Genomic DNA, 20,852 nt, shown 5'->3' with positions numbered 1-20,852 from the left:
GCCAACTTAAAATCATTTAATTTAGGATTAAATATGCCTGCAGTGTTGATTCCTTTTTAAAACTTTTTTTTTTTAAAGATGCGTTACATTGTTCTCAGAGATGTGTTCTGGACTGCACAATAGTTTCCATTTTCTGTCTACATATTGGAAGCAACTCTCCCATGCTGAGCCTTTTCTTTTTTTATTCGAAATAACTTTTTAGACAGATTTGAATCTCGGGCATGAAAACCTTTGTATCAGCTGTCAGTATGCATAACCCATCCGTTGGTTAAATGATTGAGAATAACAATAAAACACGGATTTTTTGTTTTTTTGTTTTTGCTAGTTACATTTACCTGAAGGAAACAGTAGTCACTTAATGATGGTAGGATTTACCAAACTCTCAGGAAGATGCCAATGTACAAAATCAGAAAAGGTGTCCATTAACTGTGTAATTCACATTACACATACAATCCTGGACCCTTGTTACATGAAAACATATCCTCCTAGACCAGTCTCAACCCCCAAAAGGAAAAGAAAATAATGATGGAAAACAGTAAAGGGGGCATATGTGCAAAATCCACTTTTTTTTAGCCCTGAAATACTTCTTTTTGTACTTGGAGTCTCTAGAAGTGGAGAAAATAGATTTATTTATACACTGCCTGGGTATATGTATGTATGTGTGTATATATATCTATATCTATATAGATAGATATAGATATATATATCACAAACCAGCGAGATATCCACTGAGGGCAAGGTGAGTCAGGGGAATCTAGGTCGTGATCAGACAAACAGGCATGCAAGGACCCCTGGCTTTCTACCAACACAAGGCTTTCAATAATCTGGCACTGCCTTCTTCTTTTATACATTTTATTGACAGTTTACAATATCTCTGTTACCATCATCTGCCTGACTGAGGTGTAGTCCTCTAAATATAAAATCTTTAGTCTGACTTACACTAAAAAATAAGCTAGTTGTGTATCCCTTAAATACTTTACTAGTGTTTGAACAATAGAATTATCACCCAGGGCTATTTAATAAACAGAAATGTAAAAATAACAAACACTGAAAACCAGAATGACTTGATAAACTCACAGTCCAAGGGATAATGACACAAACAGACCATAATCTCATGATGATCCGAGTGAAATCAGGACCCTACCAATTTAAGACAGGAACTATCATTAGAAAAGTGAAACAGTAACTAAAGATGAAAACACTTCAAGATTTCTCAAGACATTAAGTTTTGTACACAAATCGTATCCTGTTCAGTTTTGTAACGAAGGATAAAAAAAAAAATAAACCCACAGGAGTTAAATTGTATACCTTTTACTATTTTACTATTCATATATATGTATGTTTGATATGGCATTCCTTGTCATTTACAGTTTAAATTATGTTTGTAATGTCTTTCTTCCTCCTAATAAAAATTTTAACACAAAAAAAGATTTCTCAAGACATAAAAAAACTCACAGCAGAGAACACAAATGCAAAAATAAAACACAACATTATGACAAGGAAAGAGCCGGACAACTTAAAGATCTCTTGACCCATCAGTAAACCTCCAGCCAGAGAGCGAGGCAGATGTCATTTGTACAATAGAGCTTAACCTCGTGTTTAAGAAGAAAGTATACTGGAAATGTTATTCTGGATTCAGGTTCAGTGGATTTAGTTTTCATCAGGACTCTGGCTGCAGAATTTTGGATCTGGAGAAAAAACAAACAAGACAGAACAAAAACAGGCCCACCCTCTCACTCACTTGGTTCGACCCAGTGAAAGCATTCGACAGCAACTCAGGAAGTTTTAGGCTGACCACTCCCAAAACACCTGTTCTACCTGGTGGAAAACACAATGGTGAGTATTAGCAATGCAACGACTAATTGAATAATCACAGCTAGACAATAATAAGGGAAAATAACACTAAGTCGTGTAGGGGTTGCAGTATTTGAAAAACAATGTCGCATCATGAACTTTAAACCGGACAGTTTAAGAAAAATGTTAAAGGGACAACTGGGGAATACAGAAGAACCCATCCGCTTCGTCTCACTGACTGATTTTTAGAAACATCCAACAGTTTTGGCTGTTTTCTGAATATTAAGCAGGTGGTAGGGTGCAAGCAAAAGTAAAATAACAAGAGAATGATTTCAAGTCTTTTTTATTGATCATGCAGATAAATGCTGAAGCCCATCGATGTACATATATTTCTAATGAGCTTTATAGATTTCATCTTTTTACAAAAAAATATTCTGATTTTATGGAGATATTTTTCCCTGTGTCTCCGATTATGCTGTTGCATTTCGTAACTGAGCTCAGTTGTATGTCATTTTGACAAGAAATACCTGCACTCCCCTGTTGACTTCACTTTGCTTCAAAGAATGTAGGGTGGGGTGAACACTTGAGGGAATTTTTTATTGACAGGCTGAAGCTTTTGTACCTTTAGTTTATTATTTACACACAGGAAGACAACCAAAACTGATGCTGTGAAGCCTAACGTTGGGATATAGAGAAATGAACAAAGCAGGCTGAGGTTGAAACTTTGTGCATGTCATCAGTTTTCTCTGGTACACTGCTAAGGTCGCTGCCACAATGTTTCTTATCTTGCCATTTCTTTAGGTGTGTCTAAAAAAGAGTTTTTTAGACACACCTGATGGGGCTGATGATTAAAAAAAATTTAAAACATAAAAATATGTTACGCATTAAAGATGTTTGTGTTTCTCGCGGTTTATTTTTATTTTGTTCCATTGATCCTTAATGTATTAAGCTTATCTCAATGAGATCCAAACCAGATGGCAAAATATAAGCAAATCAAGGTGGAAATGTGGTTAGGCAGAAATATTGAAACCATGTTAAAGCCTGACATTTAAACATAAAGTGGTTGGTGGCTTACATGTTGCATCAGAGTAAGGTTTTCAACTAGAAATGCGAGATCCGATACCCAGATCGGATATCGGATGATAGATGCCAATACAGCATTGTACTTGCAGACTAGAATTTTGCTCAAGTAGCCAAAGAGCAGAACACATTATACCCATTAATATATATATATATATATATATATATATATATATATATATATATATATATATATATATCGAATAACAGTTAAACAAAACAACTGGTTTTTCACTTAGTTTATTTTGTTTTCTTGGAATATGTTTGGTTTCTAGGCGTGTCTTTACCTCATTTCACTCTGTAAAGTATAACAAAAAACAATAGGTGTTAAGTTCTTGTGTAACATTTCTAAAGACTGAATTTAACTTCAAAACAAAATGCTCTCAGGAGGAGGAAGGGGTGCAACACATAGCATGCACACTGTGACGTTGGCTTTTCGATCATTAAAATTTGTCTTCAAAACAACATTCAATGACATCTTTTCAACATTGACTAGAACTGGATGATTGGTTGATCCACCATCAATCGTCGACCTTAACCAAAAATTAATCTTTTTGACCCTAATTCCACATTGAATTAACATCTTTTGCTATCTGGGAAGATATAACTTACAAGAGAGACCAGTTTTGGTAAAACAAAAACATATTTACAAACACAATAACAAAACAAACACTCAAAGGATTTGATTCATATTAAATAAGACAATAAAATATAACCTATAAACAAGAGCAAGTTTCATGGCAAGTTTTCTTTTATATTTCTGAATATAAGCTTAAATTCTCCCAGAGGAATCAACGTGGATATTTTCATATCCTCTTGTAGAATGCTCCAAGTTGATAGGACAGAGTAAGAAAATGCCTCTTTTCCAAGTCCTGTTCGTACTATTGGAGCACTGAAAGTGATAAAGTCCTGGGAACTAAGTCTTTTGCTGGACTAAATGACATATAACTGGATAAATAACACAGGAATAGACAGCTTCAAAGATGAAAATGTACCAATGCATGAGTTTATGGATTGATGATGATGGCCATTTGAAATTTAAAGGAATATAAAGAACAGTGAGGTGTGAGAGACGCTGGTATGAACCGTAATTCTCCATGATAGACAGCATCTAATGCAGAGAGGTGGCAGGTGCATTATAATAAACATCACAGTAATCTACCAGAGGCAGGAAGGTCACTGAGACACGATGCTACCTTGCACTGAAGTAAATTATATAATATAGTTAATGACAAGGGAAACCCTGGGCAATGAGAGTCTTAACAGCTTGCCATAATTTCTTTAGGTTATTGATGCATTTTACAATAATCTTGTTTTACTTTCGTTAAGGCAGCAGCCAGGAGATTTTTTAATTGAGGGAAATGTAACCCATAAACTTCACAATCATTTTTCCTTTGTGACTTCCCGGAGCTGATTTCTCCTGTGCAGGAGACCTGCTAATTCAGTGTTGAACCAGGAACTGACTCAACCCTTAACTCTTAGCTGATGAAACAGAGCACATTTGTCAATAAAATAGTTACAGTAAAAATATCAAACAAATAGTCCCAGGAAAAATATATTAATCAAACAGATAAATGCACTTCCATTTGTAATGAAATATACCATGAAGAAAAGCTTGTTCTCTAAAATGCTTCATAGTTCTTTTTTAGACAACAACAGGCTCAAAACGGAGGATTTTAGTGTTTCTAACTGCACCAACTGGACAATGATCACTTAGATCATTTGCAAGAATTGCATTGAGGATGAAAATATGGAAAATATTTGTCAAGATATTTGGATTTAGGTTTAGTAGCACTGTCAATAATTTGAGAAACATCAAAAGCAAGACGGTGTGTTTTAAAACCTTCTAACAGGGAAACAGTAAACCAGTCTCAATTAAAATCACATGCCAGGATGAGTTCTTGAACATTTTAATCAGACAAAAATAGGAGAATTAGGAGAAACTGTCAACAATGGCTGAAGGAGGTCTGTAACAAGCAACAACAGCTAAAAGCTGTCTGCCACACAAGTCAATCTTCAAAGCTGAAAGTTCAAACTGCTTAGGAAGAGATTTAGAAACGAGGATCTGGACTTTAAGGCAGGATCTAACAAATAAAGCTACACCACCTCCTTTTCTTGGGTGGTCTGAAGAATAAGTTATGTTTGCTTCAACGCCATTATTTCCTTTACTGAACAGCTGCATGACCATCTGGATATCAACATTTTAGACTTAGACAACTTTATTTGTCATTTTGTATGCAGAGTGCGTACAGAACGAAATTTCGTTTGCATACAGCTTGAAAATTGCAGTAAATTACACTGAGATTTACTGTATCAGATTTATACAGATTTACTGTATAAAACATTTTAATGTTTTATATACAGTCTACTAGTACCTCCAATTATCCTTTGGGGGAGAGCAGAGGAGGCAGCTTCGCCTTCTGGTGAGAAATCGCTAATTGCTCCTTTAAGGAACTCCTAATGTTGCAGCAAACCAAGAAATCTTTGGACAATTTCATTCTCTAAACTTTGTGGGACCAATTTAGGGATGACACCTTCCTGTTTCAAAAGGACGGCACACCAGTGCACAAAGTAAAGCCAGAGCAGGTTTTGGTGGGATGAATTGTACTGGCCTACATGGTCGGTTGGGACCTCTGGAGGGCAGGGATTAAATGAAGCAGAGAATGTGAGCCAGGACTTCTCGTCCAGCACTAGTGTCAGACCTCATACATGATCTTCTAGTCGATTGTAATTAATTCACATAAGCAGACTCTAAATGTTATAGAGACCCTCACCATGTTGTGACAGTAGTGTTGTAAACTTTTAGCCACAACATGACAATAGTCTCCAGAAAGAATTTAAAACCATTTCTGTGTCCATCCATGTTCTAGGTGCCATCTTTGAATGGCCCTTATCATTGTTTACCCTTAGTTTTGAAGCAATCTGTGTTTTTTTGTTTTAATAGAAAAAAGGGAGCTTCAGAAGAAAGTCTAATTCTACTGAGTCTCAAATTTTTTTATATATTTTTCCTGGTATTTCCTGGTAAGAAATATCAACAAAACTGAACTGATACAAAATTGTCTTTAAAGTTTCATCATAAAAACGTGTAATGATGCATAATTACGATAAATACTTTGGTAGTTTTTTTTTTTCTTTCAGAAACTAACAAGATGTGTGAAGAATAGTGCAGTCCCAGTCCGTCTGTTCATTTATTCAGTAAAAGTATTCATGCTCCAAGCTATACTATCACAACCTTGTCTACTTCTGAAAGTGTGAAGCATGGGGGAATGTGATGGCATGTTTAGTGTTCTTGGTTTTTCCAAGTAACTAAATTATTCTACTTCAGTTGGGGTTAAAGAAGCATCTGATGTTGTTATCTAAACTTAATTGAGTAGCCGCAGATCTAATAGGATTTTACCCTATAAACGCTGGTAAATACATTGTTGTACTCGGTGAAGTCTCAGGGTTCAGAGTTACCAGAAGTACTTTCTTAGCAGGCTAAACAGTAGAAACTTCTTCAGATATTGTTGGTTGAAGTAGATTGGAGTTGGCTGTCTCACTTTTTATATTCTAACGGACTTTTAAAGTCAGTCCTGTGAAAAATATTTGCCCCTTTACAGATAACCCCCCTTTCTTTTCTTTTTTTCCCCCACACTTAACTGTCTGTCGTTAAACAAACTTGAATATTAGACAATGATAATTAGAGTAAATAATTTGAAAACAGTAAATGCTGTTTTCAAATGATGATTTCATGTATTAATCGATATGTAAAGATACAGCATAGTAGTCTATGCTGTATATAATTGTCATAATTGTCAAGTCTTGATTATTTTATTTAACTATAAAACCTTTGTGATGTGCTTGTTGGTCTTAGTTAGGGAAAACTGAAATGTGCGGCAGTCTGCCTTTTTGAGATGATGATTTCACTCATTTAAAAAAAAATTATATAAAAGCCAGCTTGATCCTATGTGAAAAATAAATTGCCTTCTGAACCTGACAAAGGGTTGTTCTTCCGTTGCCTGCCATTAAGCATTTGTGATAACAGGCAATGAGTCTTTTAAGTAATTATGGCCAGCTTTTCTTGGCAGAATTGTTTAATTCAGCCACAATGGCAGGTTTTCAAGCATGAATGTTCTATTTAATGTGATGCAATAGTATCTCAAAGGGACTTTGCTATAGTGGACAATCGCTTGCATTGTGTCATCGACTTTGCAGCATGTAGCAGCAGTGGAGAGGAAAACTCTCCTTTAACAGGAAGAAAACCCTCCAGCAGAACCAGAACCAGGCTCAGTGTAAACGGCCATCTGCCACGACTGACTGGAGTTAGAGAAGACAGAGCAGAGACACAAAAAGAATACAGACAAACTGAACCTTCTTTGCCAGAGAGGGTAGTGGCAGACCAGCTCCATAGGTGGCTGTGCCCAGGTAAAAAAAAAAAAAAAAAAACATACAGTTTAGCAGAAAGACTCTGAGCCACCTTTTGGTTCAAGAGGATGAAAGAGAGCACAGTTAGCTTAATTTCTTTAAATTGGGGCATGATGTTGCTTTTTAGGAACTTTCAGCCTACTTCCTGTTGTCAGAGAGGTTCCATTTTAGTGATTTCTTAATTCCACTGATCAGAGAGCAACTTGGTGTGGCAAGTGAAACTGAGCCGCAGGAAAAATGTGATAAATTCAGCAATTGTAATTTATTGTCTGCTTTTGTCAGCTGCCTGTTTTTTTTTTTTTTTTTTTTTTTTTTTTTTTTTTTTTTTTTTTTTTTTCAAATAACCAATGAGACCTGTTCAGGGTGTACCCTCTCGTCCAGTGAATGCTGGAGATAGGCACCAGCAACCCCGCGACCCCATGAGGGATTAAGCAGTTTGGCAAATGGATGGATGGATGGATGGATGGATGAAATAACCAATGATCCTGAAATGTACAAAAAATGTAACCCTAAACATGGCAAAGTATACATTCATTGCATTGTTCACTGCACCTCGTAGTCACAAAAACAACGGTCTCCTATACGCTGATGGAACAGCTCTTATCCACTTCTGACATTTTTTATTAATCGCTTGTAAAAGGTTTTGACCAAAGTATGGTTATTTTGGACCGCTGCAATTTGTATTTGATTTCCAGAGATGATCTCACGACTCCAAACTTGATGTTTCACGACCCCCCCCCCCCCCCCCCCCCCCCCATTCCAAGACTGGGAATACGCCTTTGCTTAAGTAGCCCTAGGGGTAAGGGGGGGGGGGGGGGGGCTAGGCAGGGGGATGTTATAATTTCGTTACCAAATTAACCTCAAGATAGCCAGAAAATGCGGCTGATTCTTCAGCTCCAAGCGGAAGTTGATTACATCACATCAGTTGTATCATCATCATCATCATCATCATCCTCAGCAGCAGCAGCCTGAAGTTCTTCCGTCCCAAGTCAATGCAGCGAGCCAGCGCTCACACCGAGGACATCCTGAGCGCCAACCTTTAGGAAACCCAGAAAGGGACGAAATGCCAGAAGATTATATGAGCGAATACGAGCCTCTGCTCACCAAAGAAGGCAAAAAGCGAAAAGGGATAAAGGTATGCGGCGATGTGACTTTAGAATATAAGCTGAACAATCTTGATGCGGTAAGTCTAACTTTCCTATAAGAAGCTTTTTGATCCTAATGACAGGCTTGTTTTTTTTTTGTTTTGTTTTTTTTGGGTTTTTTTCTGTCTGCAGTTTTTCTGTTTCCAATTTCCAAACAAATTCCTCCTGCTGGTGATGTTTGCGACATGCATAGGAGGCACATTTCAGTGCGGATATAATATTTCTGTCATCAACGCGCCCACTAAGGTAAGCGTTTCTCGCTGAAACTGCGCAGAGCCGCGGTGATCTGGTGTTGGGTGTTATTCTGCAGAATCACTCATTTGCCTTCACTAGCTGGGGAGAGCGTTGGATTTAGTTTGATGTTAATTGTTTTAAGTCGATTTAACGCTTGTGACCATTTGTCGCGCGTCTGCGCATGTTTGATGCTGTGGTGGAGCTTGTAAAAAGCCGCTCCAACAAGCCCTGCATTCATTGATTCCAGTAAGTTCGCCACAACATGACGGAACCAGTACAGATTGGACCAGACCAGTGGTGCCACATTCATGTGCCCGAGGGTCCGAGGGCTGTACGCATTTCACAGGATAAGCACGGCTGTGCGACTTAAAGTTTTCACACTGTGAATTGTTCCCCAACGGACCCAGTTTTAGAAATAAAGTTGTCAAATAAAATAGCTTTCCTGTTTGATAAAGTATATTATCAGCCAACTGTTTGACTGTAGCCTAGAGCAGGGGTTCCCAATGTGGGGGTCAGCACCCCCCAAGGGGGTCGCAAAACACCTCTTGGGGGTCGTGACATGATTTGATATTTTCTTTATTTGTGAAACCGATACCTAAGTATAACTTTAAAAGATGCTCAACATTCCTTATTATAAAGCAGGAGAACGGCTGCACTTTTTTTGTAAGAGTTCTTATAAAAATACTACTTTATTCTCGTAATTTTACACTTTATTCTCATAATATTATGACTTTGTTGTCATAATTTCTCCCCCAAAAAGAAAACAAAAATCCCATCCACCAAAAGGGGCTCGCCAGTCTCTGGCGTGGGGGGTCGCAGGCTGAAAAGTTTGGGAACACCTGGTCTATAACACATTTTCAACATTGAAGCAAAGGCAGTATTTAGTTTATGCAATAAAACTTTGCAAGATACAAGTTTCCAAATGGTTTTGCATTGGTAGAGAGAAGGAAACTTTAATATTTTCAGGCCTTTGCCCACAGGCAGGGTCTTCTTGTGACAAGTCGTGGCATATGAGTCGCCATGATTATTGAATTGGCACCTCTGGAAAAGGTGTCTAGAAAGATGTTTATTATTATTATTATTATTATTATTATTATTATTATTATTACAGCTAAAAGTTATGTTTTTGTTTGATGCCTATTAAAAAAACTTGATGCCTATTAAAAAAAACTTTCCTATCTTTACAAACATAAATATAGAGTCTACTGATGGAACTTTGAAATGTTCTCATCTGATCATGGCTGATGGTTCGTATGATCAGACGAGTCAGCAGTGGAGCTTTCCCACAATAAACACCGTAGATGGGTTCATCTTCATCAAAAAAGCACATCCTGTCCAAGTTTATTAAAAGTGGAGAATCTGTGATGCTCTGGGTCTGCTTCTATTTCCAAAGCCGTAAAAACTCTAAGTACAACTTTTTGGAAATATTACTACATTTTCAATCAAAAAAAAATGATGTGGTTTCTTTTAGGAATGTAACCAAAAATGGCGCTATTCGATCTCTCAGCAGGTTAATGATTCAAAAATCATTGCCAAATCAACACAGAAATTTTTTACCAGACACAAAATTAACCTTCTGCTCATGGCCACGACAGACCTTTATGGACCTAAATCCTAACCATGAAATACACAGATGATTATCACTGTTCTTAGGAGGAAAAGTCAAAAGATTTCTCTCTCTCTCTCGCTCTCTCTCTCTCTCTCTCTCTCTCTCTCTTTTCTTTAAAAAAAACTTCTCAACTTCAGATTCGCATAACAACAGTTTTATTTTTCAACAGATATTCAGTGTTAACTTATGCAACCGCAATTAAACCGTTATTCATTTATTTTAAGACTTCAGAGACAAAAGAAGAATGGCAGCAAAGTCCAGCAGAGCTAATAGTCTAACATCTGATTAAGAAGATGCTTTTTATTTTAGTTGAGACAATTTCAAACCACTGTGTCCTACGTTCAACCATCTATCAATGAACGTAGCGAATGAACGTAAATCTATGAATAACTCATTAGTCAACAGAAGTGCCCCCTCCAGAGCAAGTTTTTGTTCACGATATATAAAAGATACGAAGTTGCCTTCTGCCTAAATAAAATGAAAGTATTGTTAAAAACCTTGAGGTTAAACACTTCAACATGAAGACATTTATAATGTCAGTTAAAGGTCAGGCTATGTTAGCCAGATTGCTTATGTTGTTTTTATTTTTTGTTTCGCTTTATTTTACACTTAAATGTTAGATCATTGAACAAATTTCAATACAAACCACAGTTTTCAATGAATGTGTGGCCAATTAAGATACTACTGACCATGATTGTGTAACCAAGTCGTAAACCTATATGACACTCTCACACACTTTTAAACTGCTAATACTGTCATGCTACTTTTTTTCTTATTCTCAGTATGTGCAAGACTTCATAAACCAGACCTGGAGGCAGCGTTATCAAACAGAGATCTCAAAAGATGTGCTCACACTGCTCTGGTCCACCATTGTGTCTATATTCACCATAGGAGGATTTATAGGAGTGTCAATTGGTGGGACTTTGTCTGTGAAGCTGGGAAGGTATAATCATTTTATTTTTTTAAGTTTAAATGTGGTAACCGTTTCTTTCTTTTTTTGTGTGTGTGTGCAAAGTAGCCTGACAGATTTCTGTGGTGTGTTTTCCTTCAGGAGAGGGACACTACTGGCCAATAACGCTTTTTCATTGGTTGCTGCTCTACTGATGGGTCTGAGCTCCTCTGCTGGCTCATTTGAGTTGCTTATCATTGGACGTCTCCTCATTGGAATAAATGCAGGTGAATACAATAATTTAGGAACAAACCTAAAGTTTTCACTCCTGAAATTTGGAGGAAAATCAGAACACGGGGTTCATCTACTGGTCCAAATTAATATGGTAGCATGTTTTTTTATATTACAAAAAAGAATAATTCGTCAACAGTTGTAGATATGTCCGCTTGCAGCAAGAAATTACAAGAAATCATATAAAAAAAACAAATAATCCACACAGGCTTACCCAGGCAATACACATTATAAATATGGTATGAATATGATGCATTATAGTATTCAGACTTCTAGAAGTTTTTTCCATTGTGTCCTGTAAACCACACAAACTTTAATGTATTTTATTGTGATTTTATGTGAAAGACCAGCATAAAGCAGTGCTTAAATGTGAAGATGAAGGAAAAGGATAAAACATTTTTTGTTTTGTTTTGTTTTGTTTGTTCCCTTGTGAATTAAATTATTTCAGGTATCTATTTTCTCATGATATGCACGTCAGTTTATCTCTCCTGGTGGTTCAGTATTTTGGTAAATTATAGAAATTAGTAATTATAGAAATTTTCAAATGGCATGTATATTTTACTGAAATCAAAGTCAAAGTTTGAGTAAATGCTGAAATCATCCCCTCAAACTTTGACCTAAATTTTTCACTACATATACTTCTGTTTAATTTGAGTTCCAAAGGGGCTTATGGGTTCATCTCAATAAATTAGAAATAAGTAATTTATATCACTAATTGAATAAAAAAAGTCAGACTCGAATATGATATAGATTTATTAGACACTGCAATGTAATTGAAACATGCATTTTTTTGTTAATTTTGATGATCATCTCTTACAGCTAAAAAAAATTACAAATTTCAATTCTTAAAAATTTTGAATATTACAAAAATGACTTTGGATGCACTGGTGCTGGCCTTTTGAAATGCATGTCTATGTATTGTACAGTATATGCACTACAAACTTGTTCAGACCTACTTTTGCATGACTAATGTCATGTAAAGGTTGTTTCATGTAGGACACATAATGAAGAAGACCAACCAGTTCAGCACACAGCAACTAACACCCTTCACTAAGAGGTTAAGCCACAAAAAGATCATTGCCAAAGAAGCTGGAACCCTATATCCAAGCATATTAAAGAAAAGTTGAGTGGAAGGAAAAAGTGTAGTTAAAAAAAGAGGCACAAGCAACAGAGATAACTGCTGTGAGGATATTCAAGAGGATATTTAAGCAAAGATTGACGAGTTTGCTTCATGAGCTTCTACACATAGACATGGGCTACAATAATTCCCACATACCATAAACAAACCTCTGCAGAACCAGAGACAAATGTCAGAAGCATATCATCTTCTCCAAGAGGAAAAAGGGTTGGACTGTTCATTATTTGTCCAAAGTTGTTTTCAGATGAAAGTAAAGTTCGCATTTTATTTGGAAATCATGGTCCAGTGTGAGAGTTTTACAGTCAGTGCTGATTTGGAGAGCCATGGCATCGGCCATGGTCCACTGCATTTCAACAAATACAAAATCACTACCAGGATTTTTTTTATAGAACAAGTTTTACAGAGATGCAGATTTTTTTTTTTCTAACAGTTTTTATTGGGCTGATGTAATATTGGAGTATTCTATGAAGCTGGATATCGGCTTTTCTTTAGCTGCGAGCCATAAACATAAAAAATAACCGAAACAAACACTTTAAACAAACAATTTATTACTGTATGTAATGAATCAGTTTGAATTCAATTAAGGAAACAAACAAGCTTTATAGAAAATCTTGTGTAAGACTGCCTTCTCATTTTCCCAGGCATTGCTCTGTGTGTTGAGCCCATGTTCTTAGGGGAAATAGCACCAACTTCTTTACGTGGAGCCATGGGAACGGGGTCGTCCATTTTCCTCACTGGTGGCATCCTGTCAGGACAAGTGATGGGGCTCAAGTAAGTGTCATATTTTTAAATTTCAACCTGCTGCTGTAAATGAATGCATTGCTGAGGAAAAGACACTGATGTAAACCTCTTTGGGTGCTGATGCAGAGAAGTGCTTGGTGGAGAACAGTACTGGCCCCTCCTGCTCTCCACCACGTGTATCCCAGCTTTACTGCAGCTCCAGCTGCTGCCCTGGTTCCCCGAGAGTCCGCGCTTCCTGCTTATTGATAAAGGAGACGAGGAGAAGTGTAAAAAAGGTAAACTAGTTCAATGCAAGGGCTGTTTCTTTGCTTCTAATTCCAAATTAAAGACCTTTTTATGTGTGGCCTGCCAATAACACTTAGTGCTGCCTGGAAAGCTAAAAAGCTAAATAACTCTCAGCCAGAGGCTGTTAGTTAAACCATGTGAGCTCCTTCTGATAATTTCATAACGATGTGAAGAAACTGTGGCTTGACCTTTGGTTTTGGTTTTTTTCGTTTAAAAAAAGTTCAGCTTGTCGTAGTTTGACCATGTGAGCGAAAACGTGAACAGAGGATCTCTTTTTCTGCCTGCAGCCCTGAATCAGCTGCACGGCGCGGCGGGCTCTGACAGTGTGCTGGAGGATATCCAGAGGGAGAAGAACAACTTGGTCGGTTTCAAAGCCAAGAAACCCTGGGAGCTCTTTGCCGATCGCAGCGTACGCTGGCAGGTCATCACCATCATCGTGCTCAACGCAGCGCAACAGCTGAACGGCGTCAACGCTGTGCGTATGAGCTCCCTGAAGCAGTGACCACTCAATGACTTGGCAGGAAGAAAGTTTTAAAAAGTTGCCCTTGTCTGTGTCGACCACAGATGTACTTCTACGCCGATTACTTGTTCCGACAAGCTGGGATCGCTGAAGATAACATACCTTACGCTACCGTCGGCACAGGTGCCTGTGAATGTCTCACTGCGTTAACATGTGTAAGTATGGGCTTGTGAAGGCATATTTAAGGACATTTATACAGTAGGTTGCTACATAAAAAATCCTGTCCCCTGCTGCAGGGGACAGGCAACTATCACCAAATAAATTGGTTATATACTGTGTGAAGAATGGGTGATTTTTAGAGGGAAAACGTGCCATTTAAAGCGGGGAGACGGTTTTTGGTCTTGTGACATGCTGTGTGTCTCCTAGGGAATGCTCGTTGAGTCTCTGGGAAGGAAAGTGCTCATCTCAGGAGGATACTTATTGATGAGCATCTGCTGCATCTTATTCACAGTGACGTTGGCCCTGCAGGTAATTCATTTAACACACTGACAGAGACAGTTAAAAAAAAAAAAAAACGAACCATTAGGTTAGACAATTTGGATTTTAACAACAGGATTTCACAAAATACAATATTTTCTAAACCGCAGACCAGATGAAGTTGTGGGCGCTTAGTTTAATCACATTATACCAGCCGCCACCACCCAGCTGACCAGCTGGTCTGAGCTCATTCTAGTTTAGTTTGATTTCTTTTTCTTACTTCTTTCCAGCCCTGTTGGCTGGCATGATGGCAGTGATATAAACTATGAGCTTTATAAGTCTGCCTTGTGGGAGAAAGATAACTTGGGAAGAACTGGAAAAAAAAGTAGAGACGAGACAAAGCTGCTTCTTCATATCGTCTTCATTCAACAGAATCCCAACCATCACACGCTTCACAGTCCCCGTTTATGTTACGTATCACAACAGATGTTTCTTCTTATCCCCGGAAAGAATGCTTATATAACTATTTTACTGTAAATAGCAGGAAATAGTTAAACATTAATCACCCTTGATATCATTTGGGGGGGATCTCCAGTGTTAGTGAAATACAGGGACAAGTTCAACCAGACTCCAGTCGTTCTCATTTTACCTTTACTAGCACTCTGGAACTTTCCAGTCTGTGCCAATCTCCCATAGCCTCGCAATCAGTTTTGGTCTGATGTGAAACATACAGATTAAATGTTTTAACATGGCAACACTCTTTTAGATTAAATGGTTGCCGAAGATCTGCGTTAAGGAAATCTGCCCTCGTCCTTTTCACAAAAGTGCTTTATTTTTGCCGAATTTTCCTGAACTTCTTGCACAATCTGATCTTCAGCTCAAGCGCTCAGCCCTAACAATGGGCTACAGGATACGAGTAAACTCCTACGAACGATGGATTTCAGGACATAACTCGGATTAATACTAATACCTTTCTACATGTCACCAGAGACACATGATGGAAGCTGGCTTATAGGAGTGTAAGGTGCAAAGCAAAGAATTAAGCAAACAAATAGCAGCCAGGAAATGTTGATATGAAGGTGACAAACTATATGAAACATGTTGGGTTTAATAAAACGCCTGACTACTAGATTTAAATTGTAGTGTCAGGCTTGTTAATCATCTTTTCAATGATTATCTCTCTTCCTTCAGGATGTCAGTCCGATATTTCCATACTTAAGCGTGGCCTGTGTGTTTGCTTTTGTCTTAAGCTTTGGTTTGGGACCGGGTAAGTTGGTTGAGCATCTAATGCATCCTATTTCCCTCTCTCAATCAGTAAAGCAACATGTTTTTACTTGGTTGTGTCTTCCTCTGAAGGTGGCGTGACGAACATTTTAACCACAGAGATGTTCAAACAAACCACTCGGCCGGCAGCATTCATGATCGCAGGCTCGGTGAACTGGCTCAGCTTCTTCTTTATCGGCTTGCTCTTCCCCTTTATTGTGGTAAGTGTTCGAAATACATCTGGCTCGGTTTTTACAAGTGTTTTCAGAATATGCGTCGCATGATACAGAGAGGTGATATATTTCACAGTTTTACGTTTTTCAGAGTGTGAAGAGCAGAATATCCAAGACAGTTTTTTCCATTGATAAATTGCCCTTTTTGTGCTGAGTCTTACAATCTTTCCCACAATCTATTTCTGAAATGTTTGTTGGTATACAGGATACCCAGTAACAAAGTTGAACTTTTGTAGTATACATATATTTCTTTTGACTTGATGGTTTTCTTGCTTTTAAGCTGAGCATGCTGGGATAGCCAGGCCCCGAGCCCAGTCCCTCCTTTGGATCCGTGTTGCCAGATTTGACGGGTTTCCGCTAGAATCTGTCAAACATTACATAATCAAGTATCACTATGAAATGGTATAGGTCTTTGTTGATTGTAGAGCAAAGCAAGGCAAGTTTATTTATGAAACACTTTTCAGTAACCAGATGATTCATAGTGCTGTAAACGCCCTGAATGGGGTTAGGACTTCAACTGATTAACGTAAAAACATTTCTTAGCTGTGTGTGAAAGAAAAGGTCAGTTTGACCTCTGTGAGAGAATGAGAGACAAAATGTATATAAAAGTTAGACTTAAGACTCATGTTTATAATTGATCTTTGATCTTTGTGTTATCTGGTCGTTTGGTTCCCTGATTGAACATTTTTTGGGGGACTGGCACCGGGCTGTGTGCCGTTTTTTTTTTTTCTTTGCTTTAGTGCTTATGACATATTTATTTATTATGTGTTTAATAGTTCTACACTTTCAACATGAGTTCAAGGTTAAGATTTGGACGGTTTATTGTGTTTGGGCTGGAAACTGTTGGTTATATCTTGTAACCTCTCTCCCGGCTATCCACATTAGACCCAGCAGTGGTTTCTTCTGACTCCCAGTTGATTGACTGAGTTTGCTAGGCAATCCACAGGTCCACGCTGCAAAGATTAGTTTCCTTTCACTCTCTACTAGTCTGTATCAACATGACCATTTTAGTATCCCTCTCTCCTCTATCCTTATAGAAAATGAAATCATATTGCCTCAAGTTAGTGGCTGATACCTTATTAGGTTGAATAATGTGGCAAAAAAGCGACAATACAGGAAAACCCAGCTTATAACCCAGTTATATTACAAATTTAATAATGAGCAATAATGTCCCGAGATAAGAAATTTTCCAGAGCAGAGTTTGGTAAAGGTAAAGAAATCAATGGTGGCAGCCTTGTTTAGCCACTGTACTGTCTGAAACCAGAAACCCATAGTTGAGTAAGACTAAAATGATTTTATTTCTGCTAGATTTAAATTTAAAGTAATCTTTTAATTGAACCAATATGTTCCTATTGACTTTAAATAATACCAAGATTTTTGCACGGGCCCTGCCAGTCCCGACCTGAATCTCTCATGGAAGATCAGTGGAGGGAGCAAAGGATTAGGGTGATGGCATGGAGGCCTCCCAACCTCCAAGACATATGAGTCACTGATGGGTTTATGTCATCTATTTCTTATTTCAGCAAGTGTTTAAAATTGCTTTTTTACAAGCTAACAAAATTGCCAGAATCAATGGTTTAATCCTTCAATTACATATTCTACTTTAAATACCATTTAAATCTTAAAAATACTGTGAAATATATCTAGTATTTGTCTATAATGTCTTCTGTAATGATGGTGCCTGTTTCCTGAAGATTGTGTCGTTTTTATGACAAAAGTATAGAAGTCATTCTTTTACTTTTTAAAGTAAGAATGCAATTATGAATGGTTGAATGGTTTGGACTGACTTTTCTTTGCTTTTTCACAGCTTGGGTTGCAGCACTACTGCTTCCTGGTATTCTTTGTCGTCTGCCTCTCGGTAGGGATATATATCATTGTCGTTCTTCCTGAAACCAAAAACAAAAGCTTTGTTGAAATCCAGCAAGAGTTCCAGTCCAGAAGGAGTAAAGAGAGCAAGTATGATGAAGAAGGAGCTTTACTTATATCCACTTCTTTATGATGTGGCTCTGGTCCAGCACCAAAGCAAACAAAGACTGCTTGTCTGTTAAAAACAGACAAACATTGAAGGTTTCTTGTCTGCTCAGAACACATCGTGATGAACAGGGGCGATAGGGGCCCAAAAAATAAAATTTTAAATATACATGAGCATTCGGGACAATTTAGATTTTTTATTTTTTTGTCATGGGGACAAAATTGTGAAGACACCCCTGGTGATGAACAATGCAAACTATCTGTGGTGCTTTTCAAGATGTGTTGTAATCTTTGGGATCTTTTTTATATTTTTTTTTTTGCTGAAAGCTCGAACTGTAATGACTTTTGTGTCTACTTTGCCAAAAGATGATATGTACAAGTTTCTAAAAAGGGTTCTGTACTGCATTTTTAAAGCAAAGATAAGCACATTAAATAAAAAATGTTGTAACCGATTAGAGTTCTACATGCCAGTGTGGCTGCTTGGTGTTTTGTTTTTGTAATCCCTGTTGGTGGGCATGTGATCTGTTAAAGCATTCCCTGAAGTGTTGATCATACCTGCTTTAGGAGGAAAGATGGAATAGTATGTGTGTTGTTGTGGCAAATAATGATAACGATTCCTGAATTACTTATCAAAAGAAAAAGGAACATTTCATCAAGTTCCACCACAGCACTTTATTGATAAGGCAGGGCAAAAGTAAAAACACCACCAGCAGCGTGCAGCTGCATGGCATGACTCCCCCAGCTCTGTTCTCATAGTGTCTCTATTTCGTATGAGATTAATTAATCACAGTCCTCGGATTTCTTCTTTCACAGCTTCTCTGGTCTCGATGTTGTTTCATGGCTCGTAGGAGATGATTTCATGGGGCAGCTCTTTTTGGTGTGGTCCTGGCACAGTCCATCCACAGTCCACTCACAGTCCACCCACAGTCCACCCACAGTCCACCCACAGTCCGCTGTTAATAGTCCAATAAGTCACCCCCTTCAAGATGGACAAGCACAACACACAACTGGGTCCAATTATTGTTCTTATCAAGATCAATACTTTCTTTATTGTAAGAGCACAAGTGTGTGTGTTTTACATCTATCTATCTATCTATCTATCTATCTATCTATCTATCTATCTATCTATCTATCTATCTATCTATCTATCTATATATATATATATATATATATATATATATATATATATATATACATATATATATATATATATATATATTCAGTCCTCAGTCTGTGTGCACAAACTTGCAGAATGAAGCTCAATCTGACTTCAGTGTAGAACAGTTATAATAATTTGACAGGACATGTAATCAGCTACCTATTGACTCTTTTGACAGAATAAGCTTGAAGAAAAACCTCCTGAAATAGTTGTACAGTCAGGTTTTGAACTGTCTTAGGCTCTGGGGCTCAGACTAGCACCTGACTGAAACGATGAGCTTCACTTAGCAGGAAAAATTAACTAATCGGTGTGCTACTGGTGTTGAGGAACAAGTTCTCAGAAAGCAGGTGCCATAGGTAGTTCAGTTTACATCTAATACGATGAGAGATACACTAAAAACTCAAGCTGTAGATAAATCCTCTTTCTTTTAGAACCATGTCGTTACAAGCTGTTTGCAGTTTTTTGGGTCAGGATCAAAATTATGAACAGACAGGTTGTCCAACTGTCTTTAAGCCCCAGAATGGGCCGATAGCAAACAAAGTGCTGTACATAGCTACAAACTATAGCAAATCCATTAAAAAACTAAAAAGATATTGCATTAACACACTTAAAAGAAAAACTAAAACCAATTTAACACTAAGCCTCGCTAAAAGGCAAAGTATAATGGTACGTTTAAGCCAAGTTTTAAAGGTAGGAGGTGAAGGAGCCTCTCTTATGTGCAGGGACAGGTTATTCCACCATTGAGGACCAACCATAGAAAAGGACCTGCCTCCTCTGAGCTTCCTCTTAGACCTTGGTACCTCCAGGAGAGGCAGTTCAGCTGACCTGAAGGGGCCAAGAGGGCAAGTGTGGATGAAGAAGCTCAGAGAGGCAAGGTCATTCAAACACATAAAAACAAAAATAAGAATTGAACTCTGAAATGAACTGGGAGCCGATGGAGTGAGGCCAAAACAGGTGTAATATGCCCTGTTTTTGGAGTACTTGTTAAAAGATGAGCGACAGCATTTTGAACCAGCTGCAGACAAGAAAGAAAAGACTGAGTCACTCCAATATAGAGTCAATTACAGTAAAAAAAGTTAACTTCCCCTTTGACATTTTCCTTGCAGGAAAAGTTGCCTTGTAGCCAAGTAAAGACCAATCATATATTGACAATCTCTGCACCAAAACCTCTAAAATACGTCAGTCCAAAAACCACCATCAAACATCAATAAAATGTTAGAATAAAATAAGTAATCGTAGTGTTAAATTGCATGTTTGGTTGAGTGATGAAGAGGAGATCTCAACACAGCAGACAGAATATCTTCAGGCCATATTTAACTCGCCATCTACATGAAATATATGGGGCAACAACCTGAACAGAAATACAAAATCCAGTAAAATAATTAACTTATTTTAATTTAAACAAATGTTTTAATAATTGGTATGGTTAATGTGTTTGTAACCCTTTCTTGTTGTTTTTGTAGTATTAAAACAAGTCTCCATTGTGAATGAGATCTCAGTGAGACAATCTGTATCAATACAGTTTAAATTAAAAATTAATAGAATAAGATCAAGAGTTGAAGAGCTGAAGGATTTGGAAGACCCAAAAAAAAGTGGATTTGTTTTCTGGAATCGCGCTCGTGGAGACTGCAGTGCGCCCTTAAGGCCAATAGGTGGCGGTAATCGCCACCGAACCAGAG

At 37.7% G+C, this 20,852-nt stretch overlaps 1 protein-coding gene across 2 annotated transcripts; it reads left to right on the top strand.

Annotated features, from left to right (window-relative positions):
* Positions 1 to 1,803: 1,803 nt before the first annotated feature.
* LOC105926996 (solute carrier family 2, facilitated glucose transporter member 11) lies at positions 1,804 to 18,484 on the top strand. Of its 2 annotated transcripts, none has more exons than XM_012863572.3 (13): positions 1,804 to 1,836; positions 8,237 to 8,413; positions 8,556 to 8,669; positions 11,049 to 11,209; positions 11,318 to 11,442; positions 13,226 to 13,355; positions 13,452 to 13,600; positions 13,898 to 14,085; positions 14,175 to 14,285; positions 14,497 to 14,598; positions 15,739 to 15,814; positions 15,904 to 16,031; positions 17,851 to 18,484. In XM_012863572.3, the coding sequence occupies exons 1-13, from the start codon at positions 1,834 to 1,836 to the stop codon at positions 18,040 to 18,042; spliced, it is 1,656 nt and encodes a 551-aa protein (XP_012719026.2). In that variant the 5' UTR covers positions 1,804 to 1,833; the 3' UTR covers positions 18,043 to 18,484. The 2 variants fall into 2 exon arrangements, with proteins under 2 accessions (XP_012719026.2, XP_035999552.1); XM_036143659.1 differs by having other exon boundaries at positions 1,807 to 1,836; positions 8,240 to 8,413.
* The last annotated feature ends 2,368 nt before the right edge of the window (positions 18,485 to 20,852 follow it).

The sequence above is a fragment of the Fundulus heteroclitus genome, chromosome 12 (assembly GCF_011125445.2).
Source record: "Fundulus heteroclitus isolate FHET01 chromosome 12, MU-UCD_Fhet_4.1, whole genome shotgun sequence".
In the NCBI taxonomy this organism is placed as follows: Eukaryota; Metazoa; Chordata; class Actinopteri; order Cyprinodontiformes; family Fundulidae; genus Fundulus; species Fundulus heteroclitus.
This window is presented reverse-complemented; position numbering and strand designations above follow the sequence as displayed.